Source organism: Schistocerca nitens, chromosome 11, assembly GCF_023898315.1.
Source record: "Schistocerca nitens isolate TAMUIC-IGC-003100 chromosome 11, iqSchNite1.1, whole genome shotgun sequence".
NCBI lineage: Eukaryota > Metazoa > Arthropoda > Insecta > Orthoptera > Acrididae > Schistocerca > Schistocerca nitens.
In genome coordinates this window covers 150,110,505-150,128,487 of record NC_064624.1, presented here as the reverse complement: position 1 = coordinate 150,128,487, position 17,983 = coordinate 150,110,505, and the positions used below count along the sequence as shown (strand labels likewise).

General features: G+C 43.0%; 1 protein-coding gene across 1 annotated transcript in view; it reads left to right on the top strand.

Moving 5' to 3' along the window:
- Positions 1-17,983, top strand: part of LOC126212729 (uncharacterized) — a 173,109-nt gene that overhangs the window by 9,576 nt on the left and 145,550 nt on the right. Inside the window, exon 2 of the mRNA XM_049940140.1 lies at positions 13,795-14,047. Within this exon, the coding sequence (XP_049796097.1) occupies positions 13,795-14,047 (253 nt within the window). The remainder of the gene's footprint in view (positions 1-13,794; positions 14,048-17,983) is intronic.

The window sequence follows — 17,983 nt, the reverse complement described above, 5'->3', positions numbered from 1 at the left end:
GTATGGCTATCTGTCAGACTTTTGATGCTATTAGGTAAGTGACCAAAGACTTTTGTGGCAGCATAATTTACCCCTTTCTGAGCCAAATTTAGATTTAACCTTGAGTAGTCAAGATCACCCTTTCTCCTAGCGTTGTAGCCATGTGCACTGCTATTACTTTTGAATTCGTTCGGATTGTTAATAACAAATTTCATAAGTGAATATATATATATATATATATATATATAGAGAGAGAGAGAGAGAGAGAGAGAGAGAGAGAGAGAGAGAGAGAGAGTGAGGCTACAGTGAAGATCTCTTTAAATAGGTGTCTGCAGGATGATCTTGGATGAGCTCCAGCAATTATTCTGATTACACACTTTTGTGCAATGAACACTCTTTTACTCAATGATGAGTTACCCCGAATATGATGCCATACGAAAGCGGAGAATGAAAATAGGCGTGGTAAGCTAATTAACTCAGATCTATATCACCAAAATTTGCAATGACCCTAATAGCATAAGTAGCTGAACTCAAACGTTTCAGCAGATCCCCAGTGAGTTTTTTCCAGTTCAACCCTTCACACCTAGAAATTTTGAATATTCTACCTTAGCTAGCGATTTCTGATCGAAGTCTATATTTATTAATGGTGTCATACCATTTACTGTGTGGAACTGTATATACTGTGTTTTGTCAAAGTTTAATGAGAGCCCATTTGCAGAGAACCACTTAATGATTTTCTGAAAAACATCGTTTACAATTTCACCAGTTAATTCTTGTCTGTCGCGTGTGATAACTATACTTGTATCATAGGCAAAAAAGTACCAGCTTTGCATCTTCGTGAATATAGAGTGGCAAGTCGTTAATATATATTACGAACAGCAGAGGACCCAAGACCGAACCTTGTGGCACCCCATTCTTGATTGTTCCCCAGTTTGTGAGATCACCAGTTTTTTGTATATTATGTGAACTGCTTATTTCAACTTTCTGCACTCTTCCAGTTAGGTATGATTTAAACCATTTGAGCACTGTCCCATTCATACCACAGTACTTGAGCTTATCTAGAAGTATTCCATGATTTACACAATCAAAAGCCTTTGATAGATCACAAAAAATCCCAACGGGTAACTTCCAGTTACTCAGAGCATTTAATATTTCATTAGTGAAAATATATATAGCATTTTCCGTTGACAAACCCTTCTGGAAACCAAGCTGACATTTTGTTAAAACTTTATTTTTACAAAGGTGTGAAGCTATTCTACAATACATTACTTCTTCAAGAATTTTGGATAAGGCACTCAGAAAAGAGATTGGGTGGTAGTTGTTGATATCAGACGTATCTCCTTTTTTATGCAGTCGTTTAACAATGGCATACTTCAGTCTATCTGGGAAAATACCCTGCTTCAGAGAGCTGTTACATATGTGGCTAAGAATCCCACTTATTTCTTGGGAACAGGCTTTTATTATCCTGCTGGAAATGCCATCAATTCCATGTGAGCTTTTATTCTTGAGAGAGTTTATTATCTTCCTAATTTCAGAAGGAGAGGTGGGTGGAATTTCAAGTGTATCAAATGGTGTGGGTAAGGCCTCCTCCATTAACTGCCTTGCTCCTTCTAATGAACATGTAGATCCTATTTTCTCTACAACACTTAAAAAATGATTATTTAAAATGTTTTCGACTTCCGGCTTGTTGTTTATCAAGTTTCCATTCGCTTTAATGGTGATGCTGTCATCCTGTACTCCCTGTCTCCCGTGTAATAATATTCCAAATTGTTCTGATTTTGTTATCAGAGGTATTAATCTCAAACATGATGCGCATACTTCTGGACTTTTTAATAACCTTTTTTAATGTAGCACAGTAGTTTTTATAATATTTGGCTGTTTCTGGGTCATTCTTATTTCTTGTTGTTAGATACATGGAAAAAGGTAACACAAAGTCATATTGCTCCACGATTACGTCGCGTAACGGACAGCAAAACGGGTCAGGGAAACGGTCGAGGGGCTCGGTTGGGAAATAGCAGGGCACGTGGCTTACTCTCCAGACTTGGCTGTTTCCAGTTATCATCTGTTTGCGTCACTGGCACACGCTCTCGCTGAACAACGCCGCAAATCGTATGAAAGTGTACGAAAATGACTCGCTGACTGGTTCGCTTCGAAAGAAGTACTTTTTTTCGTGTGTGTGTGGTGCCGTTCATGGCCTGCTGGAGAGCTGGGACCAATGTCTAAATAACAATGGAGATTATTTTGAATAAAATATTGTGTATCAGTTTCAAATAACAGGCGTGTGATTGTTGTTGTTGTGTTCTTCAGTCCAGAGACTGATTTAATGCAGCTCTCCATGCTACTCTATCCTGTGCAAGTTTCTTCATCTCCCAGTACCTACTGCAGCCTACATCCTTATGAATCTGTTTAGTGTATTCATGTCTTGGTCTCCCTCTACGATTTGTACCCTCCACGCTGCCATCCAGTACTAAATTGGTGATCCCCTAATGCCTCAGATCATGTCCTACCAACCGATCCCTTCTTCTAGTCGTGCCACAAACTCCTCTTCTCCCGATTTCTGTTCAATACCTCCTCATTAGTTACGTGATCTACTCATCAAATCTTCAGCATTCTTCTGTAGCACCACATTTCGAAAGATTCTATTCTCTTCTTGTCTAAACTATTTATCGTCCATTTTTCATTCCGTACATGGCTACACTCCATACGAATACATTCAGAAACGACTTCCTGAAACTTAAATCTATACTCGATGTTAACAAATTTCTCTTCTTCAGAAACGCTTTCCTTGCCATTGCCAGTCTACATTTTATATCCTCTCTCCTTCGACCATCATCAGTTGTTTTGCTCCCCAAATAGGCAAACTCCTTTACTACTTTAAGTGTCTCATTTCCTAATCTAATTCGCTCAGTATCACCCGACTTAATTCTACTACATTCCATTATCCTCGTTTTGCTTTTATTGATGTCCACCTTATATCCTCCTTTCAAGATACCGTCCATTCCGTTCAACTGCTCTTCCAAGTCCTTTGCTGTCTCTGAAAGAATTACAATGTCATCGGCGAACCTCAAAGGTTTTATTTCTTCTTCATGGATTTTAATACCTACTCCGAATTTTTCTTTTTGTTTCCTTTACTGCTTGCTCAATATACAGATTGAATAACATCAGAGAGAGGTTAGAACACTGTCTCACTCCCTTCCCAGCCACTGCTTCCCTTTCATGCCCCTCGACTCTTATAACTGGCACCTGTTTTCTGAACAAATTGTAAATAGCCTTTAGCTCCCTGTATTTCACCCCTGCCACCTATAGAATTTGAAAGAGCGTATTCCAGTCAACATTGTCAAAAGCTTTCTCTAGGTCTACAAATGCTAGAAACGTAGGTTTGCGTTTCCTTAATCTTCCCTCTAAGATAAGTCGTAGGGTCAGTATTGCCTCATGTGTTCCAATATTTCTACGGAACCCAAACTGATATTTCCCGAGGTCGGCTTCAACCCGTTTTTCCATTCGTCTGTAGAGAATTCGTGTTAGTATTTTGCAGCTGTGACTTATTAAACTAAAAGTTCGATAATTTTCACATCTGTCAACACCTGCTTTCTTTGGTATTGGAATTATTATATTCTTCTTGAAGTCTGAGGGTATTTCGCCTGTCTCCTACATCTTGCTCACCAGATGGTAGAGTTTTGTCAGGACTGGCTCTCCCAAGGCCATCAGTAGTTCTAATGGAATGTTGTCTACTCCCGGGGCCTTGTTTCGACTCAGGTCTTTCGGTGCTCTGTCAAACTCTTCATGCAGTATCGTATCTCCCATTTCATCTTCATCTACATTCTCTTCCATTTCCATAATATTGTCCTCAAGAACATCGCCCTTGTATAGACCCTCTATATACTCCTTCCACTTTCCTGCTTTTCCTTCTTTGCTTAGAACTGGGTTTCCATCTGAGCTCTTGATATTCATACAAGTGGTTCGCTTTTCTCCAAATTTATAAAAGTTCTTAAATACGCAACTAGATAACGGTACAATTTGAGTGAAACAAACTTTGGCACAAGCTGTAAATGTTCATAAATATGAAACTGTGCTTTTCACTAACTGGAACGAGTGAATTTACCTGGCTGTAACAATCTATGAAGATATGAAACGGAACAATGACATAGGGTCAGTCATAGATGAAGCAGGTGGTGGATTACGCTTCACTGGTAGAATAGGGCAAAAATGCTGTCATTCTATAGAGGAGCTTGCTGGCAAAACGGTTGTGGGAATCATTCCAGAATACTGATGACAGGGAGGGGATGCATACCAGATAGCAGTAAGAAGAGATGATGTGGGATGTTTAGAAAGAGAGCCACAACGGGGCTGGCAGGCTGGTTTGAGGGTAAGAAGAGCGCACAAGGAAAACTGTAAGAGAGAAACTGGCAGAAGACAGAAGTTTGGTATCCTGTCAGACTATACAAATCGGAATGTGGCAGGAAACCCAAAGAGATTCTGGACATACATAAAGCACACTAGTGGCAAGACGCAGTCAATACCTTCACTGTGCGATAACAATTGTGAAGTCATTGATGACAGTGCCATTAAAGCAGAGTTATTAAATACGGTTTTCCGAAACTCCTTCACAAAAGAAGATGAAGTAAATATTCCTGAATTCCAATCAAGAACGACTACCAAGATGAGATACATAGAAGTAGATATCCTCAGAGTAACGAAGCAGCTTAAGTCACTTAATAAAGGCAAGGCCTCCGGTCCAGATTGTATACCACTCAGGTTCCTCTCAGAGTATGCTGATAAAACAGCTCCGTATTTAGCAATTATATACAACCACTCGCTCACAGGAAGATCCGTAGCTAAAGACTGGAAAATTGCTCAAGTCGCACCAATACACAAAAACGGAAATATCAGTAATCCGCTGAATTGCAGGCCCACATCAAATGGTTCAAATGGCTCGGAGCACTATGGGACTCAACTGCTGTGGTCATTAGTCCCCTAGAACTTAGAACTACTTAAACCTAACTAACCTAAGGACATCACAAACATCCATGCCTGAGGCAGGATTCGAACCTGCGACCGTAGCAGTCGCACGGTTCCGGACTGCGCGCCTAGAACCGCGAGACCACCGCGGCCGGCAGGCCCACATCACTAACGTCGATTTCAGAAGGGTTTTGGAACATATACCATGTTCGAACATTATGAATTACCTCGAAGAAAACGATTTATTGACACACAGTCAGCACAGATTCAGAAAATACAGGGTGATTCAAAAAGAATACCACAACTTTAAAAATGTGTATTTAATGAAAGAAACATAATATAACCTTCTGTTATACATCATTACAAAGAGTATTTAAAAGGTTTTTTTTCACTCAAAAACAAGTTCAGAGATGTTCAATATGGCCCCCTCCAGACACTCGAGCAATATCAACCCGATACTCCAACTCGTTCCACACTCTCTGTAGCATATCAGGCGTAACAGTTTGGATAGCTGCTGTTATTTCTCGTTTCAAATCATCAATTGTGGCTGGGAGAGGTGGCAGAAACACCATATCCTTAACATACCCCCATAAGAAAAAATCGCATGGGGTAAGATCAGGGCTTCTTGGAGGCCAGTGATGAAGTGCTCTGTCACGGGCTGCCTGGCGGCCGATCCATCACCTCGGGTAGTTGACGTTCAGGTAGTTATGGACAGATAAGTGCCAATGTGGTGGCTCTCCATCCTGCTGAAATATGAATTGTTGTGCTTCTTGTTCGAGCTGAGGGAACAGCCAATTCTCTAACATCTCCAGATACTGTAGTCCAGTTACAGTAGCACCTTCGAAGAAAAAGGGACCAAAAACTTTATTGGCTGAAATGGCACAGAAAACGTTCACCTTAGGCGAGTCACGTTCATACTGAGTTGTTTCCCGTGGATTCTCAGTGCCCCATATACAGACATTGTGTCGGTTGACTTTCCCGTTAGTGTGGAAAGTTGCTTCATCACTAAACACAATCTTTGAAACGAAAGATTCATCTGTTTCCATTTGAGCAAGGATAAAATCACAGAAATCGATTCTTTTAATCTTATCAGCTGCAGACAGTGCTTGAACCAATTTCAGACGATAAGGTTTCATAACTAACCTTTGTCGTAGGACTCTCCATACAGTTGACTGTGGAATTTGCAGCTCTCTGCTAGCTCTGCGAGTCGATTTTCCTGGGCTGTGAACAAATGCTTGCTGGATGCGTGCTATATTTTCATCACTCGTTCTCGGCCGTCCAGAACTTTTCCCTTTGCACAAACACCCATTCTCTGTAAACTGTTTATACCAACGTTTAATACACCACCTTTCAGGAGGTTTAACACCATACTTCGTTCGAAATGCACGCTGAACAACTGTCGTCGATTCACTTCTGCCATACTCAATAACACAAAAAGCTTTCTGTTGAGCGGTCGCCATCTTAGCATCAACTGACGCTGACGCCTAGTGAACAGCGCCTCAGGCGAACAAATGTACAACTAAATGAAACTTTATAGCTCCCTTAATTCGCCGACAGATAGTGCTTAGCTCTGCCTTTTGTCGTTGCAGAGTTTTAAATTCCTAAAGTTGTGGTATTCTTTTTGAATCACCCTGTATAGTTCTTGTGAAACACTACTAGCTCTTTATACCCACGAAGTAATGAGTGCTATTGACAGGGGATGTCAAATTGATTCCATATTTTTAGATTTACAGAAGGCTTTCGACACCGTTCCTTATAAGCGTCTTCTAACTAAACATTCAAGCAAACCCTGCCTTCAAGCTGGCTGTCTTACTATAACTTGGTGATGTATGGAAAGAATGGAATCGTGCAGCCAGCTAGTTGGACGTCAAAAGTTTATTTAAATTCTTACCTAGTTTTCCACTGATGTAAAAGTGTCTTCCTTGAAAGAAGTAATAACATGTGTTAACTTATTGCGTGAAAAGGGAAACGAAGTCAGAAGCGCCAGTTAACACTAAAAATGATAAGGTATAACAAAGGTTTGACAAAGAAGACGAAGTAAATATTCCTGAATTCCAATCAAGAACGACTGCCAAGATGAGATACATAGAAGTAGATATCCTCAGAGTAACGAAGCAGCTTAAGTCACTTAATAAAGGCAAGGCCTCCGGTCCAGATTGTATACCACTCAGGTTCCTCTCAGAGTATGCTGATAAAACAGCTCCGTATTTAGCAATTATATACAACTACTCGCTCACAGAAAGATCCGTAGCTAAAGACTGGAAAATTGCTCAAGTCGCACCAATACACAAAAACGGAAATATCAGTAATCCGCTGAATTGCAGGCCCACATCACTAACGTCGATTTCAGAAGGGTTTTGGAACATATACCATGTTCGAACATTATGAATTACCTCGAAGGAAACGATTTATTGACACATAGTACAGATTCAGGAAATATCGTTCTTGAGAAATACTACTAGCTCTTTATACTCATGAAGTAATGAGTGGAATCGACAGGGGATCTAAAATTCATTAAATATTTTTAGATTTCCAGAATTCTTTCGTCACCATTCCTTATAAGCGTCTTCTAACCAAACTGGGTACCTACGGAGTATCACCTCAGTTGTGCGATTGGATTCGTGATTTCCTGGCAGAAAAGTCACCGTTCATAGTAACAGACGGAAAGTCACCGAGTAAAAAACAGAAGTAATATCCGGCGTTCCCCAAGGAAGTGTTATAGGCCCTCTATTGTTCCTGATCTGTATTAACGACATAGGAGACAATCTGAGTAGACGTCTTAGATTGTTTGCAGATGATGCTGTCATTTACCGCCTTGTAATCAGATGATCGAAACGAGTTGTAAAATGATTTAGATAAGTGGTGAGAAAAGTGGCAATTGACCTTGAATAAAGAAAAGTGTAAAGTTATTCACATGAGTACTAAAAGAAAGCAGCTAAATTTCGATTACGCGATAAGTCACACAAATCTGTAGATTCAACTAAATACTTAGGGAATACAATTACAAATTGTAACGATCACGTAGATAATATTGTGGGTAGAGCAAACCAAAGACTGCGATTCTTTGGCAGAACACTTAGAAGGTGCAAGAGATCTACTAAAGAGACTGTTTACACCACGCTTGTCCCCCCTATTCTGGAGTATTGCTGTGCAGTGCGGGATCCGCATCAGGTGGGACTGACGGATGACATGGAAAAAGTACAAAGAAGGGCAGCTCGTTTTGTATTATCCCGAAATAGGGGAGACAGTGTCACAGACATGATACGTGAATTGGAGTGGCAATCGTTAAACCAAAGGCGTTTCTCGTTGCTACGCGATCTCCTCATGAAATTTCAATCGCCAGTTTTCTTCTCCGATTGCGAAAACATTCTGTTAGCACCCACCTACATAGGGAGAAATGATCATCACGATAAAATAAGAGAAATCAGGGCTGGCACAGAAAAATTTAAGTGCTCGTTTTTCTCGTGTGCCGTTCGAGAATGGAGCGGTAGAGAGACAGCTTGATGGTGGTTCATTGAACCCTCTGCCAGGCACTTTATTGTGAATAGCAGAGCAATCACGTAGATGTAGATGTAGATGAAAGTATCAAGAACTAGTATTAGATGAGGAGTCTGCGATCCCGGTTTTAATCGAGAAACAAAATGCGTGCAGTAACATTTCTTAGTTAATTAAAAATTATGAGAATTAAATTCCCCAGTAGTAGGGCGTTAGAGAAATGTATTTCACAATATTTACCGTATTAATAATAAAATACCTTGTTTCTAACGAGGAATTCCTAAAATCAATCCATTCATTCTTCTGATAAATACTACTAAGGTAAATCTTAGGATAAAATATTTACTTTGTGTCTTATTACAGATTAGTAATATTTACATTTCCCATCCCAATTCACAAATTGAAGATACACTCTCGTTTTGAGTTCTTCAAGTGTAGCATCATCATGGGCCTATTATCAGCCTCAACATATTACAGTACCTGGCAACAAAAATAAGAGTAAGACGTAAGTGCAGTAATGAAATTAAATATAAACTATAAACAAAAGTGTCCTGTTTCTTTTCTCTTTGAAATCTGATCAGCTTAGGATGCGAGCACTTACCTTCAGTCATCATATGGTAGCACAGCCACTCCTTTCAGTTCTCCGTCAAATTCAGAGCTTGGATCACAGTACTCAGTTCCGCTATCACTGTCCGCACCACCTCAATCTATGATTATTTTATCTGTTTCATTGTCGATAAATATTTCTTTCTGCTTGTATTCCCGCTCAATTTTTTTTAACGTGTTCGCACAACGGAATCCAGTCATCTTTGCTCATGGATTTAAATTTCTCCTCACACAAATCTTTCACAGACGTTACATTGCAGAGAACGTTCCTAGAAGCTACCCAACCTTTTACACTCGACCACATATTTTCTATTGGATTTAATTCTGGATGGTAAGGAGGAAGGCGGAAAGCAACGCGACCAGCAGTTTCAAGGATTTTATCAGCGGAATACTCGGTCGTTGCCTCGGTTCTTCGAACGAGCTCATAGAGAACGGGCTTCAACATGTGATCCGAGAATGGCATACGTTCCTTTGATAGCCACTTTCTGATATCGTCTTTAGCTGAATGAGATGTTGGAGCTTTGTTTATTTTAACATTGTGATATGGCGCATTGTCGAGAACTACATTACTGGCCATTAAAATAGCTACACCACGTCGATGACGTGCTACAGACGCGAAATTTAACCGACAGGGAAAAGATGCTGTGATATGCAAATGATTAGCTTTTCAGAGCATTCACACAAGGTTGGCGCCGGTAGCGACACCTACAACGTCCTGACATGAGGAAAGTTTAAAACGGATATCTCATACACAAACAGCAGTTGACCGGCGTTGTCTGGTGAAACGTTGTTGTGATGACCCGTGTAAGGAGGAGAAATGCGTACCATCACGTTTCCGACTTTGATAAAGGTCGGATTGTAGCCTCTCGCGATTGCGGTTTATCATACCGCGACATTGCTGCTCGCGTTGGTCGAGATCCACTGACTGTTAGCAGATTATCGAATCAGTGGGTTCCGGAGGGTAATACGGAACGCCGTGCTGGATCCCAACGGCCTCGTATCACTAGCAGTCGAGATGACAGGCATCTTATCCACATGGCTGTAACGCATCGTGAAGCCACGTCTCGATCCCTGAGTCAACAGATGGGGACGTTTGCAAGACAACAACCATCTGCACGAACAGTTCGACGACGTTTGCTGGCCGGCCGAAGTGGCCGTGCGGTTAAAGGCGCTGCAGTCTGGAACCGCAAGACCGTTACGGTCGCAGGTTCGAATCCTGCCTCGGGCATGGATGTTTGTGATGTCCTTAGGTTAGTTAGGTTTAACTAGTTCTAAGTTCTAGGGGACTAATGCCCTCAGCAGTTGAGTCCCATAGTGCTCAGAGCCATTTGAACCATTTGACGTTTGCAGCAGCACGGACTATCAGCTCGGAGACTGTGGCTGTGGTTACCCTCGACGCTGTATCACAGACAGGAGCGCCTGCAATGGTGTACTCGACGACGAACCTGGGTACAGGAATGGCAAACCGTAATTTTTTCGGATGAATACAGGTTCTGTTTACAGCATCACGATGGTCGCATCCGTGTTTGGCGACATCGCGGTGAACGCACATTGGAAGCGTGTATTCGTCATCGCCATACTGCCGTATCACGCGGCGTGATGGTTTTCATCGTGTTAACAATGTCGAATTTTGTACCAGAAAGTGATGATTGGCGGAACGCATTAATCTTTTGTTTTCATTTGAAAAAAAGTGCTGCAGAGTCGCATCGAATGCTTGTCGAGGCATATTGTGATCATGCTCTATCAGAAGCAACATGCAAAAGATGGTTTCAACGGTTCAGAAATAATGATTTTGATGTACGAAATGAACGACGTGGAAGACCACCAAAAAAGTTCGAAGACGCTGAATTGCAAGCAATATTGGATGAAGATGATACTTTGAGTCAGAAATAAACGTCATCAATGCTAAATGTTGCACAACAAACCATTTTTGGCCGCCTGAAAGCTGTGGGAAAGATCCAAAGTGTGGAAAATGGGTGCCACATAAACTGAATGGAAGGCCGATGGAAAACCGAGATACCATTTGTCAAATGACATGAAGGAAAATCAGTTTGAATCGAATTGTTACTGGCAATGAAAACTGGATTTATTTTAAGAATCCTAAACGGGAAAAATCATGGGTTAATCCAGGACAACCATCAACATCGACTGCAAAACCAGATCGATTCGACAAGAAGACAATGTTCTGTGTTTGGTGGGTTCAGAAACGTGTGGTGTATCATGAGCTTCTAAAACCCGGTGAAACTGTGAATACTAATCGCTACAGACAACAAATGATCAATTTGAACTATGCATTGGTCGAAAAAAGACCATAATGGGCCAGAAGACATGGCAAAGTAATTTACACGCCAATGCACCTGCACACAAAGCAAAACTGGTTCATGATAGAATCAAAACACTTGGTTGGGAGCTGCTACCCCACCTGCCGTATTCACCAGACTTGGCCCCTTCCGATTACCATTTGTTTTTATCAATGGAACACGCACTGGCTGAGGAACACTTCGATTCCTACGAAGAAGTCGAAAATTGGGTGTCTGATTGGTTTGCTTCAAAAGACGAACATTTCTATCGGCGTGGTGCCCACAAATTGCCAGAAAGGTGGTCAAAATGTATAGAAAGCAATGGTCAGTACTTTGAATAAACTGTTTTTAATTTTCAATTCAAAATTAGTGTTTCATTTTCACAAAAAAACGCCTATTTCATACCGGTACACCTGGTACATTCCGGTCCAGGTCCCGGCACGTCCGTCATGATGCTGCAATCTGCTGTGGCCTTCTCCACCAGACATCACGGCGCCTAGAGTATCAGCAACCACACTGATAGCCTGCAGCCGCGGGTTGCCCACCTTGCAGGCACACTGAAGCACTACACAACTGACAGGCAATATTGATGAACGACCACAACAACAACAACACAGGAAAGACACCAGCGGCCACCAGGGGCCACTACCGTCCCACATAAACATAAGGAAGAGGTTGCTGCAGATCCCGGAACTATTTTCACACGTCAAACCACGTGATAGAAAATAGATCCGAGGTACTCATCTGCCGAAGCGCTATAAAAGCCGGCGCTCGGCCACACATCGGCAGTTCATCGACCGCCGGCAGACACGGATAGCTGCCGCCCCGGCAGCCCGGCTCGGATCTTCTTGCTGATCTCTGGATTAGACTCGGCATATCGGAGAAGTCTCTGGCGGAGACTAGTAGGAAAATTATTTCAGTTGTTTTATATATTATTCTTGTATGTAGTTGTGATTCGAAGACGGATCAGTGTTTTGTGTTGGCGTTATACTTGGAGAATTTGTTTTGGTTAATTGAACAGTAGAAAAGGCAAACCAACGTTTCTAGCATTTGTAGACTTGGAGAAAGCTTTTGACAATGTTGACTGGAATACTCTATTTCAAATTATGAAGGTGGCAGGGGTAAAATACAGGGAGCGAATGGCTATTTACAATTTGTACAGAAACCAGATGGCAGTTACAACAGTCAAGGGACATGAAAGGGAAGCAGCGGTTGGGAAGGAGGTGAGACAGGGTTGTAGCCTCTCCCCGATGTTATTCAATCTGTATATTGACCAAGCAGTAAAGGAAACAGAAGAAAAATTCGGAGTAGGTATTAAAATCCATGGTGACGAAATAAAAACTCTAAGGTTCGCCGATGACATTGTAATTCTGTCAGAGACAGCAAATGACCTGGAAGAGCAGCTGAACGGAATGGACAGTGTCTTGAAACGAGTATATAAAATGAACAACAGAAGCAAAACGAGGATAATGGAATGTAGTCAAATTAAGTTGGGTGATGCTGAGGGAATTAGATTGGGAAATGAGACGCTTAACACAGTAAATGAGTTTTTCTATTTGGGGAGCAAAGTAACTGATTATGGTCGAAGTAGAGAGGATATAAAATGTAGACTGGCAATGGCAAGGAAAGCATTTCTGAAGAAGAGAAATTTGTTAACGTCGAGTATAGATTCAAGTGTCAGGAAGTCGTTTCTGAAAGTATTTGTATGGAGTGTAGCCATGTATGGAAGTGAAACATGGACGATAAATAGTTTGGACAAGAAGGGAATAGAAGCTTTCGAAATGTGGTGCTACAGAAGAATGCTGAAAATAAGGTGGATAGATCACGTAACTAATGAGGAGGTATTGAATAGGATTGGGGAGAAGAGGAGTTTGTGGCACAACTTGACTAGAAGAAGGGATAGGTTGGTAGGACACGTTCTGAGGCATCAAGGGATCACCAATTTAGTATTGGAGGGCATCGTGGAGGGTAAAAATCGTAGAGGGAGACCAAGAGATGAATACACTATGCAGATTCAGAAGGATGTAGGTTGCAGTACATACTGGGATATGAAGAAGCTTGCAGAGGATAGAGTAGCATGGAGAGTTGCGTCAAACGAGTCTCAAGACTGAAGACCACAACAACAACTGAACAGTCCAATAAATTGTTTCTGGACTTTGATCGTTAGTTTCTCCTGCTTACACAGATATAGCAATCACAACGAGGGCTCATCAGAAGGGAGGACACGGTGTCCGGTGCTGTCGCAGGGCAGAGTACTGTCGGCGCTGCTCTCCCCACCTCCCTGACAGTCAGCTGAAATGTTGACGATTCGCTCGCGACACTGTGCGGTACACCTCGTGCCCTGTCGACTGCCGCTATGTGTGTCACTTTCAGTGGCTGCCCGTACTGATGCGGAGAGAAGTAGTCAATCCGCGCCTGTGTGAGTAGTCAGAGGTGACCGAACAGCTTTTTTCAGGACGCTACCTGGTGACCGGAACGTGTGGGGTCCTGAAGCCGCCGTCGGCCGCGTTGTCAGCTGTGGCGCGCCAGGCAGCCAGCTTCCCGACCTACGGACCCCCGCAGCCGCCTGCAGGAGGGGGGCAGCGAGGGGGGTGCGTCGGCGCCCTGGCGGGTCTCCACAGCCTCACGTTTTTTGAGTTGCTCGAATTCCGCAAGGAGTACTACTGCCGGATCGCTGCCGATTGTATCGACTCGAGCTCTGTACTGAGGTATGTGCGCCACTCGAAGCCATAACTGTTAACTGTACAACTACTCAACTTCTCCTGTCCTCAAATTTTTTCTGTATGCTATCACCTACACTACTGGCCATTAACATTGCTACATTAAGAAGAAATGCAGATGATAAACGGGTATTCATTGGACAAATATATTATACTAGAAGTGACATTTTCATGCAATTTGGGTACGTAGATCCTGAGAAATCAGTACCCAGAAGAACCACCTCTCGCCGTAATAAGGGCCTTGATAGGCCTGGGCACTGAGTCAAACAGAGCTCCAATGGCGTATACAGGTACAGTTGCCCACGCAGCTTCAACACGATACCACAGTTCATCAAGAGTAGTGACTGGCATATTGTGACGAGCCAGTTGCTCGGCCACCATTGACCAGACGTTTTCAATTGGTGAGACATCTGGAGAATGTGCTCACCAGGGCAGCAGTCGAACATCTTCTGTATCCAGAAAGGCTCGTACAGGACCTGCAACATGCGGTCGTGCATTATCCTGCTGAAATGGAAGTTTTCGCAGGGATCGAATGAAGGGTAGAGCCACGGGTTGTAACACATTTGAAATGTAACGTCCACTGTTCAAAGTGCCGTCATTGCGAACGAGAGATGACCGAGACGTATAACCGATGGAACACCATACCATCACGCCGGGTGATACGGCAGTATGGTGATGACAAATACACGCTTCCAATGTGCGTTCACCGCGATGTCGTCAGACATGGGTGCGACCATTATGATGCTGTAAACAGAACCTGGATTCATTGCTATTCGTGCACCCAGATTCGTCGTCGAGTACACCATTGCAGGTGCTCCTGCCTGTGATGCAGCGTCAAGGGTAACCGCAGCCACGGTCTCCGAGCTGATAGTCCGTACTGTTGCAAACGTCGTCGGACTGTTCGTGCAGATGGTTGTTGTCTTGCAAACGTCCCCATCTGTTGACTCAGGGATCGAGAAGTGGCTGCACGATCCGTTACAGCCGTGCGGATAAGATGCCTGTCATCACGACTGCTAGTGAAACGAGGCCGTTGGCATCCAGCACGGCGTTCCGTATTACCCTCCTGAACCCACCGATTCCATATTCTGCCAACAGTCATTGGATCTCTACCAACGCGAGCAGCAATGTCGCGGTATGATAAACCGCAATCGCGAGAGGCTACAATCTGACCTTTATCAAAGTCGGAAACGTGATGGCACGCATTTCTCCTCGTTACACGAGGCATCACAACAACGTTTCACCAGGCAACGTCGGCCAACCTCTGTTTGTGTATGAGAAATCGGTTGGAAACTTTCCTCATGTCAGCACGTTGTAGGTGTCGCCACCGGCGCCAACCTTGTGTGAATGCTCTGAATAGCTAATCATTTGCATCTCCTTCCTGTCGGTTAAATTTCCCGTCTGTAGCACGTCATCTTCGTGGTGTAGCAATTGTAATGCCTAGTAGTGTATTTTTCTTAGACCGAAGCGGCAAAGGAACTGCTATAGGCATGGGTATTGAAATACAGAGATATGTAAACAGCCAGAATACGGCGCTGCGGTCGGCAACGTCTGCATAACACAACAAGTTTCTCGTGTGTTGTTAAATTGGTTACTGTTGTTTCAACAGCAAGTTATCAAGATTCAAGTTGAACCGTCAATTAGGGCGGTTCACAAACAACAACTCAAGTACACATATTATTCCAAAAACGTTATCGTGGAAGAAGGGGCCAGGAGGTGCTGGTGAAGTAAGACACAGTGCTTAGGTTATCTTTTTATTTTAAAAGGCTTTCTCAGTAACAAATTTTTAAATCTGGCATTTAAAAGAAAAACAATTTCAAAAATAATATCGAATAGCTGACAAATTTTCTTTATGAAAAGGAGATTTCAGGTATGATGTTAACAACTTCGCAATAGTAAGATTTTAACTTTTATATATATATATATATATATATATATATATATGACAACAATTGTAAAACTCTTTTAAATAGCTGGCAAATTTCTTCTATGTAAAGGATATTGCACGGTATGACGTTAACAACTTCCCAATAATAAGATTTTAAACTTGTTATATCTATAAGAGAACAGTTCCTTCAAAAAACACCTTTAAGTAGCTAGTTTCCGCTAAAGCTACAATAGTTGTTACAAGATAAATGTGAGTGAGCCAGCACACAAACCTTCACATTAAAGGCAGTTCCCAAAAAAATTTTCCTTAGCTTGGTGAGGGTGTGACACATGTAAAGAGGCCCAAATCACAATAGTCGGAATAGTTACTGGTGGTCTACAGGGCCACAGCAGATCAATCCCAAAACTTCCATTACAAGCCACCACCTCCCCGAGTTATCTAAAATTAGAAGATGTAGCAAGGGCGGTGCCTGCACAGACGCCGAACCACAGAGACATGCAACATTGACCCTAAATCACCCAATCGAGGTGTGAATGAAACGGCCCGACCAAGAAGCAATTACCACATTCTCGCGGACAGTCAAACAAAAACTGTGGTGGGAAGACACCAACAAAACGACTGGTGAAATAACTCATACACTTAACTAGAACTTGAAAATCCCTATATATATATATATATATATATATATATATATATATATATATATATATATATATATATATGTTACATAAAAATAGTACTCTTCTCACACTCGACCACAGCGCCGGGAGCACATTGCACTTCCAAATGCTCGTCAGAGCCAACCGCTGCCAGTGGTTGCAATGGCCGATAAGAAGACATAACGGTCCCACGCACTGATCTCCTGCACCACGGCTTCTAAGCTTTGTAAGCCACGTACGTGCGGGTCAGGCAGACTTAGCCCCTGACAGCCAAGAGATCAGCCAAAGCACTTGACGATCCCCGAACAGCAGGGCCCCGCTCGCGCCACCACCTCTCTCGGTCACAGCCCAGTACGTCCCCCTCGATCGTTACGCGGCCGTACATTTGCTCCATCTCCCGCCAGAGGGCGGTAGCGATCCAAACAGCGCGCCAAACCGATGGTGCCACCGCAAACTCTGGACGCGAAGCGAAAGCACTCCGCCTGGCGCGCTTTTCGAAGAGCTGGACACATCTACGGCTCACAAGTGAGTTTGAAAGTCGCGTTATAGTCAGCCCACGACCGATGGCACACAGCATGTCTGAGGTAAGGATGAAGTGGGGATTTTCCCGTACGACCACTTCACCAGTGTACCGTGAATATCAGGAATCCAGTAAAACATCAAATCTCCGACATCTCTGCAGTTCGAAAAAAATCCTGCAAGAATGGGACCAACGACGACTGAAGAGATTCGTTCATCCTGATAGAAGTGCAACCTTTCTGCAAATTGCTGCAAATTTCAAGTGTCAGCATGCCAACCATCCAACGAAACATCATTAGCGTGGGCTTTCGGAGCCAAAGGCCAATTCGTGTACCCTTGATGACTGCATGGCACAAAGATTTACACCTAGCCTGGTTCAAATGGCTCTGAGTTCTATGGGACTTAACATCTGAGGTCATCAGTCCCCCAGAACGTAGAACAACTTAAACCTAACTAACCCAAACGGCATCACACACATCACACATCCATGCCCGAGGCAAGATTCGAACCTGCGATCGTAGCGGTCACGCGGTTCCAGACCTAGCCTGGGTCTCTTAACACTGGCACTGGACTCTTAATGACTGGAAACATGTTGCCTGGTCGGACGAGTCTCATTTCAAATTGTACCGAGGAGATGGACTTTTATGGGTATGGAGACAACGTCATGAATCCATGGATCATGCATCACAGCAGGGCTACCGGGGGCTCTGTAATGGTGTGGAGTATGAGTAGTTGGAGTGGTATGGGACCCCTGATACGTTCAGATACGACTCAGGTGACACATACCTAAGCATCCTCTGTGATCACCTGCATCCACTCATGTCCATTGTGCATTCCGACGAACTTGGGCAATTCCAGCAG